The 22,163-nt window shown below is 40.8% G+C and overlaps 3 protein-coding genes across 3 annotated transcripts; all 3 read right to left on the reverse strand.

Annotated features, from left to right (window-relative positions):
• Nucleotides 1-84: 84 nt before the first annotated feature.
• On the reverse strand, nucleotides 85-7,111 carry LOC121772356 (zinc finger CCCH domain-containing protein 41-like). The gene is made up of 5 exons (XM_042169424.1): nucleotides 6,814-7,111; nucleotides 4,151-5,054; nucleotides 2,064-3,218; nucleotides 1,177-1,491; nucleotides 85-892 (listed from the first exon to the last, which is right to left on the reverse strand). The coding sequence occupies exons 2-5, from the start codon at nucleotides 4,934-4,936 to the stop codon at nucleotides 323-325; spliced, it is 2,826 nt and encodes a 941-aa protein (XP_042025358.1). The 5' UTR covers nucleotides 4,937-5,054; nucleotides 6,814-7,111; the 3' UTR covers nucleotides 85-322.
• A 1,177-nt stretch (nucleotides 7,112-8,288) lies between these two features.
• On the reverse strand, nucleotides 8,289-11,154 carry LOC121771463 (protein tfg-1-like). Its single transcript, XM_042168249.1, has 3 exons — nucleotides 10,594-11,154; nucleotides 9,899-10,192; nucleotides 8,289-9,589 (listed from the first exon to the last, which is right to left on the reverse strand). The coding sequence occupies exons 1-3, from the start codon at nucleotides 10,894-10,896 to the stop codon at nucleotides 8,453-8,455; spliced, it is 1,734 nt and encodes a 577-aa protein (XP_042024183.1). The 5' UTR covers nucleotides 10,897-11,154; the 3' UTR covers nucleotides 8,289-8,452.
• A 7,319-nt stretch (nucleotides 11,155-18,473) lies between these two features.
• LOC121771462 (probable galactinol--sucrose galactosyltransferase 5) lies at nucleotides 18,474-21,318 on the reverse strand. The gene is made up of 3 exons (XM_042168248.1): nucleotides 19,902-21,318; nucleotides 19,629-19,806; nucleotides 18,474-19,551 (listed from the first exon to the last, which is right to left on the reverse strand). Exons 1-3 carry the CDS (start codon nucleotides 21,144-21,146, stop codon nucleotides 18,623-18,625), a joined length of 2,352 nt encoding a protein of 783 aa, XP_042024182.1. The 5' UTR covers nucleotides 21,147-21,318; the 3' UTR covers nucleotides 18,474-18,622.
• Nucleotides 21,319-22,163: the final 845 nt, after the last annotated feature.

Raw genomic sequence — 22,163 nt, forward strand, 5'->3', positions numbered from 1 at the left:
CAGCCAAGAACATGTTTAACGTGTAAAATAAGGATCTCAAATTATAGCACAACGTAAAAGAGGCCCAAAGAGAAGGCCGACGACTGTTCTAACTTGAGAGTTTTTTTCTTTTAAAATGTAAACCTTGTTTATAAAAATATCTATAAGAAAGAACATAAAGCATTACAACTCGCACTTACTGGGGATTGCCAGTTGAAAATAAAACCCCCAAAAATGAGAAAATAAGATTTTAGCCACAAATTCAGTTAAACCATATGAATATTGATAAGCTAACATGATGTTTACCTCACTGTACAACTAGATGCGGCATCAGGTATGAGAGCTAAAGCTGGTTTTCGTCCGAACTTGAGGTCGCCGTGGATTTTGAATCTTTCTCCTGTTCTGTAGAATCTGCATCATCTTCTACTCTGTGGTTCCCAAGCTCGTCTGATCCTGAGACGGGAAATTTCTGAATATCCGCTGATGCATCATCTCCGCTAGGTTGAGCATTAATATCCGATGCTGCATTTGAAGCAGCTGGGAGATTCCCAGAGCTGCCGACTTCTTTGCCAGTGTTAACAGACGCACTTGAAGCAGCCGGGAGACTCCCAGAGCTGTCAACTTCTTTGCCAGTGTTAACAGACGCTTTTGAAATGGCTGGGAGATTCCCAGAGCTGTCGGATTCTTTGCCAGTATTAACAGATGATAGCCACGAAAATTGCAACTTGTGACCTTGCCATGATTTACCATGTGAGAAGGCCTTCTCAGCAGATCGCCGGGTTGTAAAGGAAATACGAGCTGAAATGTTAGAAGATGATACTGAAGCATCATTGGTCTCTTGAAGCTCTGACTCCTCCAGTACCACCGAAGCAAGATCGCCATACGATGAGAAGTGCTCCTCCAGCGCAGCAACCTAACATGCATATTAATCATGTAAAAAAAACTACAGATAAACCAAGTAATTTTCATGATGAAGCTGGTCAGACACTCATCTAGAAGATAGAATTTACACAAATAACTTAAAAGAAAAACAACTCAGATACAAGGGATTTGAGCGAGAGTTACAAATCCATGACTGAAATAGGAGCATGCGTCAATAACCCTTTCATGGGTATATCTCACCAGAAAATAAGGGAAATAGAAGATCACCTTCAACCAGAAAAGTATGCGATCAACACTAAGAGAAGTATAGCTTACATTTGCTAGGTCAGATGGTAACGGCGGAACAACTTTGAACACCGTAGGCCGATTGTCCAGCTTGAATCTGTTTGCTACAAATGGTGCCCCAATAGGTGCTTGCGAACGAAAAGAAGGTTTCGAAGGCTCGTAAATATGCATGGTTGAAGTTGAAGTATGTGTCACAGAATGCTGTGCAGATTGAGTATTCTCAATGGACATGCTATCTCTTGGTGATGAATTGGAACTTTCAGCTTTTGCTTGATTAGGTGGTGTTTCACCTTTAATCCTTTTTGTGGGTGAATCTGACGCAGGCAAATCCTTGCTGCCAACAGCCTGAAAAAGAAGAAAAAAGATGAGGGTGGAAACTATAGACTCGATCAGGGGAGAAAGAAGATAAGTGATGCTTTGCTTTCATGGTGATCACTGTAGACAACATTGATGCCATAATAAAAGAAAATTGGGGAGGAAAAAAAACGTAAGACGGGAGAAATATAGTAACTAAGAAATGGACAGAAGGGAGAGGAAGACTGATCTATACACTCTCAACTCATTTCTAATGAACAATACTTTGATTTCTTACTCCCCCCTCCCTGGCCAAAGAGAAGGAAAAAGGAAAAAAGGGACATAATAATTCATTTCTGAAAATTATTACTAGCTTTGATCAATCAACATCGAACCAGAACATGTTCAAAATTTCAACAGCCACCTACTCGATTATCCTATATATACTACCAACTAAATACCTTCTCGTAACAAACCCTGAAGAGGGAGTGGCAAGCTACATTCCAAATATACATATAATATGCCAACTTCAGCGAATGAAACATCAGGGTTCTTAAAAATGAGTGATGATATGCCAAGGACTTAAGTGAAGCATGCCAATCACATTTCAATTAAAAATTTACTTGTTTCTGGAGTTTGTCTAACTGGCGCTTGAACTCATTTCGTTTCTGATCCAGCATCTCCTGCTTCTTACGAAGTTCTTCCTTCAAAATCTCTAAGTTCTCCAATTTCTTTGGCTGTAAGGGAGGGGCTTTGGAACCATTCGTAATCGCTGACTTGGGATGGTCAGGAACCGGCTGTTGACCAACAGAAGCATTGGAGTTACTATCTTTTCCAGTTGCAGGATGCGGATTTTCTTTTCCTTTGTCAAGAATAAATTGATTAGAAACCGGATGAAGTGAAATTCCACGAGGTGCAATTTGTGCAGCAGTATTGCCACTTATCCCTTCGTCAGGAATATTATTTCGATTTGCCCACCAAAGCTTGATAAACCGGTTGCCCATTACAGCATCAGGTGCCTTTAGTGCTTCTTCTGCTTCTTCCCTTTTAGAAAATTGAACAAAAGCCTGCTCAGTTTGCATGGGAATATAAATGTCAACAACCTCACCGAATTTCTGAAAATGTGAGAGAAGAATTTCCCTCTTATTGTCTTTCAGGGGAATGTAATTGACATATAAGGTACGGAGTCCTCTTTGAGCTGGTGTTCGAATATCACGAACAAAATCACTTTGTTTCTTGGCAAATGATTGCTTAAAAAGTGAACCATCTCCATCAACATTTATCCGTTTTCCTTGATTGGGAACATTGGAACGGTCAGTGTATAGTATTTTCCCATTCCTGTTTTCCTGTTTTGAACTGCTTATTCTTCCCCACGCAGAAGAACTATGTGATCCACCAGCATTGGCATTTCTGAGTGGACGGTCATCATTAAAACCTTCAACTGATTCAACATTATGCCGGTTGGGAAAGTCTCTGTCCACAAAGGACTCAGTTTCATCAACATTTGCTTGATTAAGTGCTATTAGTGCTGCCGATGTCTCTGGGTTATCATTTTCCCATAAAGGTTGATCTGGATCATACACATCAGATGCCGATGCCCCTGCCATGGAACCTCCCTCAACACCACCATTCAAGCTGTAACCATCTACAATCATTCCAGGCTTGCTACTTTTTGGATGAAAAACTTTGTTGTTAACAGGTAAAGCTACTTGTGCAGAAGATGCTCCAAGAAGTTGCGAGCCAGGAAGTGAAACAGGGAGATTGAATTGTGAAAGGCTCTGAAATTATGATAAGTAACTAATCAAGGCCTTATATGTGCATAACTAAAAATCATCAGAGAACAGAAGTATCAATAAACTGCTAGCAATACAAAACCATGGCACTACACAGTATATAAAAACATATACATGCGCATGAAAGTTACAGTTGATGCATAATTGATTGGAAATTTGCAATGCAGAAGTATCAAAGCATTTGTTTACCAGAAAGAATGCAATAATATAGTAAGAAGAGGCTTGCTAGTTCGTCAGTGAAGCTGAGTTCACAACTTCACATCATATCTATGAACATAATAATATATTAGGAAGTGGCTTGCTTGTCTACTCTAAGCCTATGAAGACATCGGAGAACAAGAGAACCACTTCACTAATGCAACTGAAAGTTCCTTGAAAATTCTATACCAGGGGGTATTCATGTTGAGATCCCACCAATGATAAAGATACAACAACAGAAGTTCTTCATTACAACTAATTTTAGCATGCTTGTGACTTAAAAGAGATCTTCAAACTTCAACTATCCTTAAGAGTTTGAAGAGAACAGCTTCACTTGTGCGTGTGTGTGTGCATGTTCTCTTTGATGCAAACCACTTTTCCTACATGGCATCGGCACCAATCTCGAATTTCTTGAAGGAGAATAAATAAAGAGTTCATACAGTAAATATGTAGCACAAGATGAATTACATGTTCTACAGGCTACTCATACCAGCACACACAATTCTAAACCTGTCTTCCAACATAGACAGTTAGACATACCTGAATAAGATTGTATTCTTCCTTAAAGACTATCTACTTTGCATTTTGCACAGCCAGACACTTTTTTAGAAGCTAGATAAGTGAAACGTCTACACAAACAACACTTACAAACCACCAATATAATTCCATAATGCTTAACGAATATGACTTAGAAATTATCAGTTAGAAAGTTAGCACACCTGAACATCTTCAACAACAATACGATTTACGCCATGTTCCATCAGGCACATGTCTCCTCTTAAGCAAAAACCACGTTCCTCAAAGTCTCTACACCGTTGCCGTGGAAGCCCAACATTCACTGCTGGACTGATAGCTGGTCTAAGCGGTCCTTGCAAAGCAAGGGGGTGAAGTGAATCGAGTCCACCATTAGGTAAGCCTGGAACCATCCCAAATGCATTCCAAGATGCACCATGTGCACTAGAAACATTTGACAAGCCCCTCCCAGCAAACATAGCAGAAGGAACAGGTCCAGGTTGAACTATTTGAGATGCAACATCGACCAATCCAAACCTTGAATCATGAATGCCCCAAGGAACAGGTTCCCTTCCTCTGCCCCTGACAAAACCAACTTCACCGGGTAGAACTTGGCTGCCTCTGATCCTTTGGTTCAAATCTGAAGGAGCTTTGGAAAATGATCCCTGGTTGAAACGTCTTTTGTCAAACCTTGCAGGAAAATCCCTGTCTGAAGTCATATTATGATTTCTCCAGTGTTCACCTGCTTGAGGTTCACCATCCCTGTAAGAGTAACCATTTTCAAAAGGCCGGTTTCTTTTTCTATATGGTCTTGTCAAACAATTATCGAGAGAATCCCCCTCCTGAGATTGAGATCGAGCCTCCCGCCTACGATGCTTGTGATTACGATCATCATCTTCATCTTCTCCTTCACTAATTTCTTTCTCCTCAGTATCACTGGCAACATCAGAAGATGAAAATCCTGGTTTTTCTGGAGAAACCTTCAGCTCCATGAAATGCTTGTAATGAACAAGATATATCAGGTTTCTTTTGTTACTCCAACAATCCTTATAGCATATCCAGAAAATGGAGTATATTCATTGGCATAATAAGTCGTCAATGGCTCCAAGACTGGAAAAGGAAAAAACAGTATAAGGTGAAAGCCAACAAGGAAGCAAAACATGGTTAGGGCATCTGGGACAAAATAACATAGCATAAAACCATTATAAACCAAAATACCTAAATCAGTCTGTCTGAAAGCAGTAAATGCATTTCATAATATGAATGGTGAAGTATATAGTGCCATAATCTAGTAAACTACTTCCCCCTTAATAAGTCATAACAGGCAGATGCAAGTGCAAGAACCACGCCAATTGTCAAACTATTATGGATGCGCGCACATACATAAGATTATCAGATAAAGAATGTTTGATATTTCAATTGCACAAACAAATACAATAAAACCAAAGCACTAGGCGAGTAACCAACAATGAAATAGGTTTCATTGACCTGAATCCCTTCTGCTTTCCTGAAGCATTTCAAACTTGACAGTTGATGCAAAAGGAAAAAACTTTGAAGATTGAAGTTATATATTATAATGATTAACGAATGAGATAAAAACAATATACATAATCATGCACTCACATACTTCATTTTCAATTGCTTGAAATTTCACACTCTTTCTAAATTAATTATTTTTCACTCCAAAATAATGTGATACTTTAAGTACCTCCATTCCATCATCCCAATATCACTCCAACAGCAGTATATATAATTTTTAGTATCATGATCATCCCGTCAATCATTTAATCCATTAGCTGACCATGACAATATAGTCTCTACTAACTTCTCTAAATCTTGGAAAAACTGAAAAACCCAGCTGATTATAATAGGCATGTCTGTACTCGTGTAAGTAGTTTAGAGATCATCGGCTATTACAATAAACTAACAATCTTTCACATGAATACTTCAAAATTTGATAAATTATCGAAAGTAACAAACATAAACTAAGTTTTTAAATTGATCAGAAATCAGAATCAGAATCAGAATCAGAATACCTGTGATTCTGTATATATACTACTGTAAGACTGAGGAAATATAAACTGGTATTTTGGGCACTCATTTAGCTTCTGGACTAGGATAGGTATCAATAAATCACTAAATGTCAGCAGTAGCAGGGAAGGGGTTTGGCGGAGATACTAACCCGTGTCACAAGAAGTTGGAAATAGTTTTCAAATATTGTTCTTGTTCTGGGCAGTCCATATGCGGATGACCATATTATTTTAGAATCTCAACATCCTCCTCAAATTCCACACATTTAAGTCATTGTCTTATTATCTATCTACACGAGCAAATACGCTGACGTGTGATGCGCATCACCTACAAATAAACTAAACTTCGCTCGGGAAAATTATGCACTTAATGCACAACTCCATTAATGCCTTAGATACAGACTCCCTAAAGTCTCGACATTCGTGTTAGGAGAGAGTTGGGAATTCGATAAAAACCCATCTGCACTCGCACAAGCACGCCCATTCGTACCAGGTCTATGCTAAATTACATAAACATAGAAGATTTAAAAACTAACAACCGCATCGAATCCAGTCAAGCCCTAAACTCAAATTCAATGGTGGCCAATAATGAAGAACCGTATTCAAACTGAATGCCATCCCTAAAACTTCCACGTTTTCATTCCATGCGTGTCATAACCACGACTAGCAAAAAGGAACGAGCCAGAAACATCTTCAGCAAAAATGAACCACAACCCAACAACGCAATTAAAAGGCTACAATCCGCGGCATGTGCAGAACTCATACGAAAAAACTATAGCTCAAAACGAGAAACCTAATGTGACTGATCAAAAAGATGGAGAAGGCAGCTGAAACCTAACCTGGAAAAATGGGATTCTCCTTCGCCTAGGGTTTTGATTCCTTGTTTCTTTAATTCGCTAACGCGTCGCCTACGCACACAATTCAATTCTCAAAAATCCCCCTCCAAATTCCGGTCTCCTTTTAACAAACACCTTGTGAGTGGAGCTGTGGTCTGATCGATGTTTAATATTTGCCCAGATTTTTCTCCCTTAAATCAAATGAGGACAGATGAATAAAAGGCTGGAATGGGGGTTTAACAAACAACAGATTGGATTACAAAAAACATTAAAATTAAATTGAGGTCCCTAATTTTCAAGATCATGCAAATTTCACCCGAATTTGTACTATTTAATCACTGTAAGAGAGCGATTGGGAAGACCTTGCAGGTAGGTGCTTTGTTTTGTACAATATTGTAGATTGACCCACAAATAATTGCTTTGTTAGCATGACAACAGTGACTACATGTACTAGCAATGGAAAAAATTGTTTAACGGAAGCATGGGAATAAAGCCTCTTATTTGACGATTGTGTTAGAAGCAGGTTTCGACTTTCTACTTTGGATTTGACATCGCATTATTTTGTGTCATTGGATTCAACGTCGTAAACATCCTCAATTACTCAAATGTATTAAATTCAACGACATTTTACACGCTAGAGCTCCGACGATACAATTCATAGCAACGGACATCACTACAATATGGGGTGGTACTACATCGCATATGGCATCCATCTAAGGTGGTTAACGTTCGCGAAGTTATTTTTTTCGTCAAACCGGGTGAAAGCCTCAAGTGTTCATTTGCGCATGAGATATTTGACAAACATTGGACGTTCTTTAAGCACGTTTGCAATCATCGAAGGTTTTAAGCATTCACGATTAAGGGAAGTGTTTGTCAACATCATACACACATTAGGGTTATTAAGGACGACAAATGACCGAACAGTACCCCTAATTGGACCGACGTGGATATTGTCGGCTTCTCCAACTCCAAACCAGGGTATGCCACAACAATTACGAGAATACCTAAAGGCGTCGTCAGTCATCTTGCTATACAACTAACTGCGATCGACGCCAATAAAACTTAGTCAAACAAACTTGGGCACGATTTAGTCATGCTGATGGATTATGATTTTAATTATGTATTTTTCGGCTTTTGGTAAGGTGTATTTTTAAAAGAAATCAGAAAAAAATATATGAAATGAATAAAGAATGCAAGAAGATTTAACGAATTCAAATAGATGGAGTTTTAATTGGAGTCCTAATCCTTCAACTCGTAAGACTACAAATTAACCTCAACAATGGATTCCAATTATCTCCAATTTAAATTAAATTTACTTGGCCCACCGTGCCCTTCATTCAATAGTAACTAGGAAACAAAACAGAGTAATAAAAAGATAAAATGGGCTATCATGCCATAACCAATAAAGCCAAACAGGCCCTTATGGGAAAGTTGTGCATATGATAAAGAAAAGTAGACACGCATTGAAGGCCAGCAAATATCCACAATGCCACACAATAATATAGGTTTCATTTCATTATCAACAAAAAAACATATAAAAGCCAATCACAAGATATTGAGAACTCAGCGAAATTATTCATGTCCAGCAGAGTTGGATCAAAGATGGAAATATGAACTTTACAGAACATGCAACAGAGTCGAATTACCGGCCAAACCACCCTCGTGGACCTTGGCCATCCCCTTCGTTCATCAACTTGTCCAGGACGACATTCAAATCAACCGCTTGTCCATTTTCTGTTAGCTTTCGAACAGTTGCCTTTACTTGTTCTCTAGAGAATCCCATGTTGGTTACCCTGTCGACTACATCATCAATCGGAACCCTGTTCCCAGATCCACCAGTACCAGAATCAGCACCAGGGCCACCACCCACTGCAGAGGCAGTTGGCAGTGCTTGAGGCAGTATTCGAGCAGTAGGCAGCTGTGGATAACCACTACCACCACCACTCTGGCCCATGCCAGGAGAAGATAGTTGTTGCGGCTTCATAGAGGAGCTAGTACCATACTGTGATGGAGTACTGCCATATGAATATGGTTCACCAAGGCCTTGCGGTGGACCGAACGAACCTGAGTATCCTGAACCAGGCCTGCTTGTGGGTGGAGGCTCATACACATTGGGTGTTAGTCCATAGTATTGTGCAGAGGCTGGTGGGGCAACTCCAGTAGGTGGAACAGAGGGAGGTGGGCGTGAGCTCATGGGGTAATTTTGGGAGGGCATATGCAGTGCTTCTTCAGAGTGATGACCTATCGGTGGCTGAGGCATAGAGGGGCTAACAGGTGAGAATGAGGAGTGTGGTTGAGAAGGTGGAGGTGGCTGAGTATATTGTGTCTGCGGTGGTGGCTGATACTGGTGTTGTGGTGGAGGTGGGGCTGCAAGCTGCTGCTGCGACTGATACTGCTGATTTGGGTTTTCTGGAGTTTGATATTGCTGATTTGGATTCTCTGGGGTTTGGCTGGGTGGGTTGGGGTTGAAGTAAGAATCTCGCTGAGAGCCAGGAGGAATTTGATTTTGAGGGAACTGGTTGGGAGGTTGAACTTGGGGTTGTATGTTCTGTTGTGGAGGTGGCAGAGGAGCATTCGGGGGAAGAAGTGCCGGAGGTGTCTGTGTCATAGGGACACTCGAGAACTGATGCTGCGTAGGCACTCCTGTCTGCATTGGATCAGGTTGAGCATTAATCTTGCTTTCAACTTGTTCTGCCTTTGGCAACTGCAACTTAGCAATCTGCAATTGAGCTTCAAAAATGTCTTGTTTATCTCTTACTACCTTAACACCAGAGTGCACCTGCAGACAAAATAAGATAACAAACATGCCACAGTTAAACAATGATCTATGCTGCAAGGGAAAAAATGAGGGCTAAAATGTGAACGATCGAACACCATCCCATTCTATTCTACAGCAAATAGTTCCATAAATCCATACATGGAAAGTGAAACTCAAGCAGTTTATCACACCTATCAACTACAACAAGATGGGAGAACAAATAGTAATAGGTAGATTATAGAAAATTTCAATCTTTTTTAATGCTTCCTCTCATACAGTGGGATTGCCACATTATATTCGCTTATATGGGCAGGTAGGAGTAATACATACCTCTGTAAGAATATTCTCCAGCAGCCTCATCTTTCCATCTATTGCACCATGATTGTTCCCAGCAGATATTTTCAGTTCATCAATGGAGTGCTCCAAGTTGCGAGTTCTCGTTTCCAACTGAGACAACCTTGAACTCATGTTATCGATGGTGTGCATCAGATTTTCCATATGCTTCTTCATCATCTTTTCAATGTCAGAAACAAAAGTCCCCTCCAAAGGTGGTGCATTGCCGGTTTTGTTATTCTTCACCGACACAAATTTACCAGGTTCATCAACATCAAGAGAACTGTAATTCTGAAAGATTAAACAGAATAAGCCGATTCTTCTTAAATATTCATAGTAACAGAAACTAGAAAATGTCAATCATCAAGTGCTCTAATAATTCTTATTCATCTTATTAAGATAAATTAATGTATCACATCACTGAAAACATAAATCCATAACGAATTATAGTAATTCCATAGCAACTTTACAATAAAAACTAATCAAATTCCCTTCCTTTACTTTTTCAATTCCAGATTATAATTGACAAAACCCTAGAATACAGGAAAAAAACAAATAATCAGCAAAACTACGGATCAATTCACGAATCAAAACCACAGAAATTCCAACATATATTAAGAAATCGTCACATTCACACAAAAATATACTATCAGAAACCGAAGAGCAAGCAATTTATGTTTAGAGAAATATACTCTGATAGACGAGGAATTTGCTTTTGAATCCACAGAATTCCACGTCCTGAGTGGAGGATCGTCATTATCCGAGTCGAAGTTCGACCGAGATGCCTTCGGCGACGACGATGACGCCGCCACCGCGGGTCGAATCGGCATGAAATCGTAGCTCGGGACGATGTCCTCCTTCTTCTCCGCCGGGCGATTCATGAAATCGATTAATTCAGCGCCGCCGCCGCCATTGTTGCTGGTGATGTTGGTCTGGGAATTGGAGAGATCCATGATCTGCTTGTCCATGTACTGAGACGCCGAACTGTGATTCATCTGAGTGCTCAATCGAACAAAATCCAATCAATCTGCTGGCGCGTGGATATAACTCGAAACAGAATTCGCAAAAATTTCGGATTAGGCTTTGGAAAAGATGCTCGATTTTGTAATCTGGATATATTTATTAAATAATTAATCAGAAAAAGAAAAAGAAAGCTTTGGGAGGAAGAAGATGACGAGTGTGGAGTCGTCGTTGTTACTTGCTACGGTAGGTCAAGTAACGTTATGAGCTAAAGTCGCTAGTGTTATACCCTAGTGTGAAAGGGATAAGATATCACTGGATGTTACTGTAGCGGTTGTAACTGGAGAAAATGCTCGGTTCTTCCTTTTTTTTTTTCTATTTTAAATTTTCGGTTCTTCCTTTTTTTTTTTCTATTTTAAATTTTCGGTTCTTCCTTCACATTGTGGAATTTCTTTTTGGGCCGGCTAATGTGTTGGGCATCGTTGTATGGGTCAGCCTAATTAATAAAGCAAACTATTTGTTTATATCAACATCAAAATAAAATTAAAAAGTCACCGATTGTAAAATACTTCATCCGTCCCACAATAATTGTCACTTTTATTGTGGTCACGAGTTTAAAAAAATATAAAGAAAAGTTCGTTGAAAAAGTTATTGGAATGTGTGACCCACTTTTTATATTGATTTTATAATAAAATGTGGGTGAAGTAAGTTAGTGGAATGTGAAACCTACTTACGACTGAAGTCTTAGCCACTTGCGCCAATAAAGCTATACGTTTTTTTGTGAACATACTATATATATATATAGGTCCATGATCAATTGAGATTTTTTAGGCTAATTGAGAAATGAGATGCAACATCAGCCACTCATTTTTATTAAATGAGTGGTCCAGATTTTGCCACACAAAAAATATTTTTAGATTAATTTATTATGAAAGGGTATAATGGTAAATTTATTATGAAAGGGTACAATTTATGCCGATTGAACCTCCGGATGAACGTCTTCCACCTAGGGCCGGCGACCAGCTCCGACCACTCGCGGATCTTCATCACCGCGCCCACGCCGCGAAGCCACAAGGAGTTGCCGCTGGAAGAGATCTCCGCGGCGCGTATCCTCTGCCACCACGTGGGGCCCGCGGGGTTCCGATCGAAGCAGGGGAAGCTGAAGCAGCCGTGGCGGCGGAATAGCGATTCAGATGAATCGTCGAGCGGTTGTATGATCTGGATGGGGGTTTCGCGAGGATCCATTGTATATATAGAGTTGTATAGGCAGGGCGGGGGAGATTGTTATGGTCGGCGAAGTATTTTCTTCTGACTCATATCACATCTCTCTGGATTTGTATGAAATCGCTGGAGACGCCACCGGAGGTGGAATCCCTAGCTCGTCGTCCGACGCCTCGAGCAGATAGCCTAGATCCGGTCGCGATTCGCCGGAATCCGACACCAATTCGACGATTCCTTCCTCAACCTCTCCGGATTTGCCGCAATCCGACGCCGATTCGACGATTCTTTCCTCAGCCGCTCCGGATCTGTGACTGGGAGGAAGGGGAAGCTGGGGATCGCGGCGGATATATTCTCGGTGGCGCCGTCGGTTGTGGTGGTGGAGGTGAAGAAGTCGAGCGGTGATACGTTGGAGTACAACCAGTTCTGCAGCAAAGAGCTGAGACCGGCGCTCAAGGATATTGTTTGGACTGGGAATTTCGTTCCTGCTTGAATTGTTGTTCTTCAATAAAATATTACTGTGTGTGTGTGTGTTTATTTGTTGGATTTGAGATTTAGATTTGATTGTGAGAGCATCTGAATTGAATTGAATTGAATTGATTTAGATTTTGATTCAGTTTACATTATTCCTCTATCAAAACATCAATCCCAATAAAACTAGTCAGCTGGTGACACTATGTCAACTAGGGTGCATATCGTGTCAACGGCACATACATGTCATGTCAAATACGGTACATATCGTGTCAACTACACGTACAAGCCATGTCAACTGTGTTACAAGCCATGTCAACTACACATACAACCATGTCAACTGCACATAGAAACCATGTCAACAACAATTATAAGTCATGTCAACTAGACATACAAGCCATGTCAACAATCCGACACATTAAAACATGAAATGACACTTATACCCCCGTGTTGACATAATGTGATAGCTGTTGACATTTCACAAATCTTGTGGATTAGTGGCTGAGATTGCATCTCATTTCTCAATTTAGCTAAATTATCTCAACCTAACAGCACCCTATATATATATATATATATATATATATATATATATATATATATATATATATATATATATATATATATATAGGGGAGCGTTATTCTCCTTTTCACATCTTAGATCCTTTTTCCTTCTTAATATTACGCGTTAGATCTAAGGCATCAACGGATCAGATTGATTCTATAAAACTGGTTCCGTGTTGCATTATAGAAGGTGGTTGTATGCATTACAGGGTTATTATTGACATTTGACGGAAAAGTAACTGCCACATTTTGGTATCTGCGAATAATGCACCACATGGTCACGAGTAATGCATATAATTGACTATATAATGCACAATATGTGAACTGCAATGCATACGAACAAGATGTGCTGTGTTATGATGTTTGACACACGTTTCTTGTTTCCCCTAAGGGTTTAATAAGCTTAGGGGCTAGGGTATAGTACGTAGACACGTATGTAATCTTCACATGGTAACGAGTAATGGATATAATTGACTATATAATGCACAATTTGTGAACTGCAATGCATACGAACAAGATGTGCTGTGTTATGATGTTTGACACACGTTTCTTGTTTCCCCTAAGGGTTTAATAAGCTTAGGGGCTAGGGTATAGCACGTACGCATTAATAACAAATTATAAAACGATACGAATAATTCACCAAATTGTCACGAGTAATGGATGTTATTAACTATATAATGCACAATATGTGAACTGCAATGCATACGAATAAGATGTACCATGTTATGATGTTTGACACACGTTTCTTGTTTCCCTAAGGGTTTAATAAGCTTTGGGGCTAGGGTATAGTACGTAGACATTACTAACAAAGTGTTGTTATTGGAATATACGTATGTGCATTATTTGGTTTAGGTAGTGCATTATGTAGCTGTTAATTGTCATTATCGCAGTAAATTATGCATTATTAGAGGTATTGTGTATATGGGTTAATCAACGGATTGAAGATTACATACGTGTATTTAGCAATGTCTACGTACTATACCCTAGCCCCAAAGCTTATTAAACTCTTAGGGAAACAAGAAACGTGTGTCAAACATCATAACATGGTACATCTTATTCGTATGCATTGCAGTTCACATATTGTGCATTATATAGTTAATAACATCCATTACTCGTGACAATTTGGTGAATTATTCGTATCGTTTTATAATTTGTTATTAATGCGTACGTACTATACCCTAGCCCCTAAGCTTATTAAACCCTTAGGGGAAACAAGAAACGTGTGTCAAACATCATAACACAGCACATCTTGTTCGTATGCATTGCAGTTCACAAATTGTGCATTATATAGTCAATTATATCCATTACTCGTTACCATGTGAAGATTACATACGTGTCTACGTAGTATACCCTAGCCCCTAAGCTTATTAAACCCTTAGGGGAAACAAGAAACGTGTGTCCAAACATCATAACATGGTACATCTTATTCGTATGCATTGCAGTTCACATATTGTGCATTATATAGTCAATTATATGCATTACTCGTGACCATGTGGTGCATTATTCGCAGATACCAAAATGTGGCAGTTACTTTTCCGTCAAATGTCAATAATAACCCCGTAATGCATACAACCACCTTCTATAATGCAACACGGAACCAGTTTTATAGAATCAATCTGATCCGTTGATGCCTTAGATATAACGCGTAATATTAAGAAGGAAAAAGGATCTAAGATGTGAAAAGGAGAATAACGCTCCCCTATATATATATATATATATATATATATATATATAGGGTAGTGATCAATGTATAACTAATCTTAAGTGTATAACTAGAGAACAAATCTCAGCCACACATCTTAATGGAACAAATATTATTTATTTTAATTATAGAAAATATGCTGAGGGTAATTTTGGAAATTACTTTCTGAATTAAAACATGCGATCAAATTACGCGAAATCTTCCAAATCTGCGATCCTTTCTTCTTCCAAATCGTAATTCTGAGCTGGGGGTGGCGCCGGAGAGGATACTGGCGGCGGTGGGGGAGCTGGCAAAGGCGATCGGGGCGGAGGGGCTGTTGGCGGATTCAATCGTCGCGCCAATGCTGAAAAAACCCCAAATCAAAACCTACCTCTACGTCGGACTCACCGGAATCAGCGTCGGCGGGTAAGGAGACGCAACGATGAGCTGCCGTAGAAGAGAAGCGGAGTTTCGGAACAAGAGCGGGGCGCGGTGGCTGTAGGCTCTAAGATTCGTCTTCGATATAGTTAGTTTCCATCTACGTTTAATGTTACTGATGTATCTTGTGATTTTACTTCACTCTTGTTTACAAAACATCACTCTTGTTCTGATTTTACTTCACTCTTGTTCACAAAACACATCACTCTTGTTCTGATTTCACTTCACTCTTGTTCACAAAACACATCACTCTTGTTCTGATTTCACTTCACTCTTGTTCACAAAACACATCACTCTTGTTCTGATTTCACTTCACTCTTGTTCTGATTTTACTTCACTCTTGTTCACAAAACACATCACTCTTGTTCTGATTTCACTTCACTCTTGTTCACAAAACACATCACTCTTGTTCTGATTTCACTTCACTCTTGTTCACAAAACACATCACTCTTGTTCTGATTTCACTTCACTCTTGTTCTGATTTTACTTCACTCTTGTTCACAAAACACATCACTCTTGTTCTGATTTTACTTCACTCTTGTTTACAAAACATCACTCTTGTTCTGATTTTACTTCACTCTTGTTCACAAAACACATCACTCTTGTTCTGATTTTACTTCACTCTTGTTCACAAAACACATCACTCTTATTATGATTTTACTTCACTCTTATTGTGATTTTACTTCACTCTTGTTTACAAAACATCACTATTGTTCTGATTTTACTTTACTCTTGTTCACAAAACACATCACTCTTGTTCTGATTTCACTTCACTCTTGTTCTGATTTTACTTCACTCTTGTTCACAAAACACATCACTCTTGTTCTGATTTTACTTCACTCTTGTTTACAAAACACATCACTCTTAGCATGATTTTACTTCACTCTTCACTCTTAGCATGATTATTTTTGGGACAATTCAACATTGATATTATAATTAGATCAGAGCAAGAAGAAACAGAAAGGGGCTACATCTGAAATGCATAGCTAAAATCTCACAAAATTCAAATACTACACTACATCCCATCATAAAAATTGCAACGATAGCTTATCACCTAATGTTAATTCCCTAATGAAAGGAAATCAAAACTAAGAAAAACAGAAGATAAATTGGGAAATGCAGGCTAAATTATATCATAGATCTGTGTGTTCCCGCTCGGGGTCAGATGCCACGATCATGTGCGACAAGATGTCGTAGAGCGGCCCGCCCTTGGCCATCGCCTCCTTCTTCTCCTTGATCACCGCGACGAGCTCCTTCCGGAGCGCCGCCGCCGCCTTGTTGACGGTGGCGGTGTTGTTGGCCGCTGGAAGAGTGATGATTGGAGACACCGATGCAGATTCCTTCGTCGGGGAAAGAGAGTCACTTGAATCGCGAAAATATTGATAATTTCCAATCGAATTCCTCTTCAATCGGACGAATCGGCGGTAGGAGAGCTGAGAACTATTTTGCAGAAGAAGGAAGAGGAGGAGAAGAGAAGAATGCGGTTTCTTTTTCAAATGCCAATGATGTAATCTAATTTTGGATGTGCAATGACCATTATACCCCCGCCTTATTATTGTGGAGTAAATTTGTGATTGAGGGAACTAATATCTCATTAAATTCAAAAATTAATACTAGCCCTTGATTTTTTTGATCTTGTGGCTATTATTTGTTCTCTAGTTATATGGTTAAGAGGTGTTTGCCATAGATCATGAACCTATATATATATATATATATATAATTACAAAACTTAGGGGTTCCATGGGACTCCAAGGCTCCATATATAACTGAAATTAAATTGGGTCGTGATTATCTAAAAAATTAGTATTTTTTTACAATGGAAAGCTAAGTTTCACAAGCCAAGAATAATGACGTGTGACATTATGTATCTACGAAACTAGTCTTGGGTTATTGACCGACCAACATTTATGAAACTAATCATATTTAATCCATCAAACTAAACACCACCATTATATATAAAACATATCAGCTTGTCTGTCTCCTGTGCATGGACATGAAAGTGAAGAAAAAGGGAATAGAGCTCGCTTTTGACATAGTGGGAGACTCGCACGACTGACTATTAGTTTAGGAGTAGAACACATTTTTGATAATTGTGTGGCTGTGCATGGATAGTGAGTGAGGGTTCTCATACATGGTTAGTTCAATATGCTTATTGAAGCTTGATCCTACAATATATAGATCATCCAAAACATTAGCGTACTCGTTGAAACCTGGCATCTAAACTTCTATCAGCGCATTATCCTTTCGCAAACATAAAACTACCGACTTCATTTCATTTGCACAAATTCAATATTGGGTTAGTAGCCTCAGTTTAATTAGGGCCCAATAACCACAACTAATAGCATCCACTGTGGGGTGGAGGATAGCCCGCCCGATGCATTCTCCGCCACTGTAGGTGGGCAGACGATGCGCCCTCCTTCCTCCGCGCCCTATGCATCGTCCGTGGACGATCATGCAATTTTTGCATCCTCCGGACTATCCTCCGCTCCATTGCGGGGGTCCGGACGATGCAACACAATTTCCTTTTTTTGTTTTTTTTTAATTATATTTTCTTCTATATATATCACCAATTCTTTTACTTCATTTCACATCTTTCACTCCACTCTCTTCCCCATCTCAATTTCTCTCTAAATTCAATAATGAATCCGACGATTTTCCATATTTGCAAACATAAAATATAAAAAATAAATTCTGACAATAGGATTTGACTTTAATTTGTGGTGTTTTTATATTTATTTTTGCTAATTGATATATTTGCAAGCATAAAAAATTAAAAAACAAATGCTACAAAACAGGAGTTAAAACTATATGGCGGACTATATAATGTCTCACTGCAGGTGGATGGGGTGGAGGATCAAATGTTAATGTGGCCGAGGATAGAGCGGACTATAGGGTGCCCCATTGTGGATAAGGATCCTTGAAAATCTCACAACTAATGTAATTATATAAAAAATTATTTTGAACTTTTATCTCCCTAAGAACATAGAAATCTCATCATATTTTATTAAAAATATCCATTAAAAAAACTTTTATACCAAAGGTTTTTAACAAATGGTTTATCGGATATTGAATCATTGATCAACTAAAGATCATAAAGTAGTACTAGTACTATTTGAATATTAATGCTAACTATTCTAAATGTCTAAATGAAGAAAGTAATATTCTTGATATGCTGAAAATATCAAAAAATACAATTATAAAACGTACTCCATGAATGATAGTAGCAAATTAGCAAGTCAAAGCTTATGCATAAAATTTATTTATATTCCATTACACGGAAATACATTTCCTTGCTTGAAACGAATTAAATCGCTCGTATAATTAATTAAAACCCCAAAATTAAAATTAAAAAGCCCCAATTCCATCTCAATTAGGGCACTGTTTTCCCCAAATTAAAACACATATTCAATCAGAGAAACTCCAGTTGGCTTCACCCACGGCACCTCCACCGCCACCATGGAATCCGCGAACCCAAATCTCACGTTCCCGCCGTTCACTTTCACCGCCGCAGGCCTCTGCGACGCAAACACCTTCATCTCTCCGGTTCCCTTCACTCCAATTTTCACCGATTTAGCGCGATCATCGTACACCACCGATTGAATCGCACCGCCGGTGTTGAGCATGTTCACCAGCCCGATCGGGGCGAACTGGACGCCTCCGGCCAGTTTCTTCACCGGAGAAACGGTGATGAGCTCGAAATTGAACGGATCGAGCTCGATGTCGATGGTGTCGGATGGTTTGGAGACGATCAGCTTCTTCTCGCTATATAAATACATCGCGAATTTCTCGACGCCGTCGACGGCGGTCGGATTCGCTCCTTGCTTCCATTCGATGTCGCTGGGGCCCGCCTTGGCGGAGACAGGGCGGGAGCACTGAGAGAAGCACTGGTTGCGCCGTTCCTTGCGGTCCCAGCCGCCGCCCTGGCAGTTGAAAGCGCCGACCACTCCGGTGAACTTGTTGAGGTTCCAGATCTTCAGCATCGTCTCGCCGTCGTGGAGAGGGTCTACGAAGAGGCGGTCGCGAGAGGGCAGAGCGTAGTAGTCGCAGCGGAGGATGGTGCCGTCGGGGAGGACGAGGCTCTTGAGCAGCTCGAAATTGTGCTTTCCGACCGAGTCGCTCACGTAGATGGGGCCGCCGGAGATGGCACGTGACGCAGCGTGGAACAACGCGCACGGATGAGTCGACTGGAACATGTCCCAATCGGGGTGGATGAAATTGCCCATCCACAAACTATTGTAGGCGCAGTGCACCATGTGGCACCCTTGTAGCCAGAACGTCCCGTTGGGGTCGCCCGATGGGTCCGTACACCAAAAGTCGTCACCTGTAACATCGAACGTGTTATATTATAATGATAGGAAAAATGCAATAGATAATGAAATGTAATAATCGGACACGTACCAACACGGCCGAGGGTGATGGCTTCTGTTCCAAGGAACATGAAGTCGTTGCAGTGCTCCATGCTAGCAATCACTCCGTTTCCTTTAAAGTGGTTCTGAACCGACTTCGTTAGTGCCTTGTAGTAGTCCTTTGCTAGATCCACCCGACCACCGTAGTCCTCACACAACATTTCCAACAACTGCAAATAACATACCGAAAAAGTTAAAAAGAGAGACAATAAAGTAGATGATGATAGCAAAAAATCGAAAAAATTAAATGGACTACTCTACTTACATGGATGACATCAACTTTAACTCCATCAATCCCAACAGATTCAAGATGGGAGTGTAATCCTTCATACATCTGTTCAGCCAATTTAGGTGGGACAAGGCCAACACCATTGTTAACAATCTTGTCAACTGCAAGATCTTCCATAGTAGTCTTAAGCCCGGGAGTGAGCAAGGGCTCAATCACCTTAGCTTCGGGCAGGCCCGGGACACCGGGCCTAAGCCCACCCCAGTACCCACACAGAGCGTGCCAAACGTACACGTAGTCCACACTCGTGTAGGTATCCTTCATATCCCGAATGAAGGCCGCCATCCCAGTATCTGGGCCGGGCCCGCCCTTGTTCGGGCTCTTGTAGTCCCTAAACTTGTAGTTCTCCTCGAACTTAATCAGCCTGCACGGCATCTGCTCACCGGCGGAGGTCCGGTTCATGCCCTCCGTGGTGAGATCGTCGTCGTCGTGGCAGATGGACTGCCACCCGTCGTCAATGAGCACGAGGCCCGGCGGGCAGCCGCCGTCGACGAGGCCCTTGACCCCCTCCATCACGCCCTCGGGCTGCACGGTGAGGTAGAAGGCGTCCCACGTGCACCACCCGAACTTGTCGACGATCCCGGGCGGCGTCTTCTCCTCTAGCAGCCGGAACGTGCCGAGGTGGTGGCGCGCCACCTTGACGGCGTCCTTCACCAGCGTGAACGGGTCGTCCCCGGCGTGCATGTAGAGGGCGGCCCGGAACGACGACTCGGTCACCTTGGTCGACCCGCTCTCGACGCATAGGTCGACGAAGTCGTCAATCCCGGGCTGGAGCGAGGCCCGGAACTTCCCATCTATGAGGGGAAGCAGCACTATATAGGGCCGCTCATTTAATCCCGGGCCCTCGGATTTATCCAGGATTATTATCTGGGTCTCTCGCTCGAGATCCGACCCGTTTGACCCGATCCAGTGAGTGGTCCACCAAACTTTGAAGCGGAAAATGGACATGAATTTGATGTTTTTCAATTTCCCAATAGGGACGACGTGGTGGCTCTTCGCCTCCGCAGCGTCGAAGCCCACGAAGCAGCCGGGGGAGGCCGCCTCCCCTGCCTTGTCGTCCACCGCGTAAGGCGAGGGAGACGCGGTGATGTTGAGGGGGACCTCGGAGAGGATGACGTGATCGTTCACGATGAAATTGGATTCGTCAAGTGTGATGACGGAGTTGGTGAAGCCGTCGACGATGACGGCGGCGTTGGAGCCTCCCTTGCTCAAGCTCGGAGCCATTTTTCTCGAGAGATTATGAGAGCAGAGAAAAGTGATGTGAGTTTGATGGAGGGAAGAATGAAGGTTTATATAGACAAACAAGCAGCTCAAAAAGGGCTTGTGGAATCTGGAATAAAGGGAGAAATTTTGTTAACAATCTACACTTATGTAATGAATGTTTGAGTGATGTGTGTTTTTGATGAATGAATTATATTGGAGTGGGAAATGGTGGTTTAATTTATAGGCAAAGTTTGTACAGTGATAAAGTGGAGAAGATTTAACGAGGATGAAAATGGACGGTTGGATTATGTTATTAGAAAATTGGAACTTTTTGGAGAGAATAGCGGTGTGGTGTGCCGTGTGGGGTTATGTGATTAATTAACACTATCCATATTAAATGTCACTTTCTATAGGAAATTTCTTGATTTGGAGTAATGACTTGACAAATATAGTTGGCTCTAGACTTGGGATTTTAGGGTGTCCACAATGGTTGCCCTTGAAGGCTACCAAAGTTGGCCCGGCCACCAAATGTGGCTCTCCACAATGGTAAAACCCAAAAATAACAAGGGCTACGAAATGTGGCCCTCTCCAAAATTAAAATTAATTTTGTTTGCTTTTTTTAATGATATTTTTTTAATTTAAGTACAATAAATTTTATTAGCCTATAATTTATTATATTTATAAATTTAATTTAAATAAAATAATTTGGATTGTAACTAAAAAAAAATTTCACAACCTAATTGCCACCGTACACTTCTGATATGTCGACAAGCCGGGTCGGCCGGTGCAACCTGGTTTTGGAACTCCAGATCTACCGCTTCTTGGAACCGTTCATCGTCGGAGTCCATATTTCAGAAGTTGAAGTAAAATAGATTGGAAAGATTGGAGAGAGTGGCGTTTGAATTGGGGTAGAAAATGGAGGAAAAATGGGGTGTATTTAATAAAAAAAAGGAACAAAAAAAAAATTAAAAATCGCTGCCCAGCCGCGAAACGTGGCCCGCTGCAGTGGTGGGCCGCGGCTCCCTCGTGGCTCTCGGC

Source organism: Salvia splendens, chromosome 16 (assembly GCF_004379255.2).
Source record: "Salvia splendens isolate huo1 chromosome 16, SspV2, whole genome shotgun sequence".
Classification (NCBI taxonomy): Eukaryota; Viridiplantae; Streptophyta; class Magnoliopsida; order Lamiales; family Lamiaceae; genus Salvia; species Salvia splendens.

What these genes read in the sequence shown, in the direction of transcription:
- LOC121771462 (XM_042168248.1), bottom strand. Translation starts at nt 21,146, where the DNA reads ATGGCTCCGAGCTTGAGCAAGGGAGGCTCCAACGCCGCCGTCATCGTC. An exon ending in TTAAAGTTGATGTCATCCAT is followed by an intron (nt 19,807 to 19,901) that starts GTAAGTAGAGTA and finishes TGTTATTTGCAG; the next exon opens with TTGTTGGAAATGTTGTGTGA. An exon ending in CATCACCCTCGGCCGTGTTG is followed by an intron (nt 19,552 to 19,628) that starts GTACGTGTCCGA and finishes TCGATGTTACAG; the next exon opens with GTGACGACTTTTGGTGTACG.
- LOC121771463 (XM_042168249.1), bottom strand. Translation starts at nt 10,896, where the DNA reads ATGAATCACAGTTCGGCGTCTCAGTACATGGACAAGCAGATCATGGAT. An exon ending in CAAATTCCTCGTCTATCAGA is followed by an intron (nt 10,193 to 10,593) that starts GTATATTTCTCT and finishes TTAATCTTTCAG; the next exon opens with AATTACAGTTCTCTTGATGT. An exon ending in TGGAGAATATTCTTACAGAG is followed by an intron (nt 9,590 to 9,898) that starts GTATGTATTACT and finishes TTTTGTCTGCAG; the next exon opens with GTGCACTCTGGTGTTAAGGT.
- LOC121772356 (XM_042169424.1), bottom strand. Translation starts at nt 4,936, where the DNA reads ATGGAGCTGAAGGTTTCTCCAGAAAAACCAGGATTTTCATCTTCTGAT. An exon ending in TAGACAAACTCCAGAAACAA is followed by an intron (nt 1,492 to 2,063) that starts GTAAATTTTTAA and finishes CTTCTTTTTCAG; the next exon opens with GCTGTTGGCAGCAAGGATTT. An exon ending in TACCATCTGACCTAGCAAAT is followed by an intron (nt 893 to 1,176) that starts GTAAGCTATACT and finishes TATGCATGTTAG; the next exon opens with GTTGCTGCGCTGGAGGAGCA.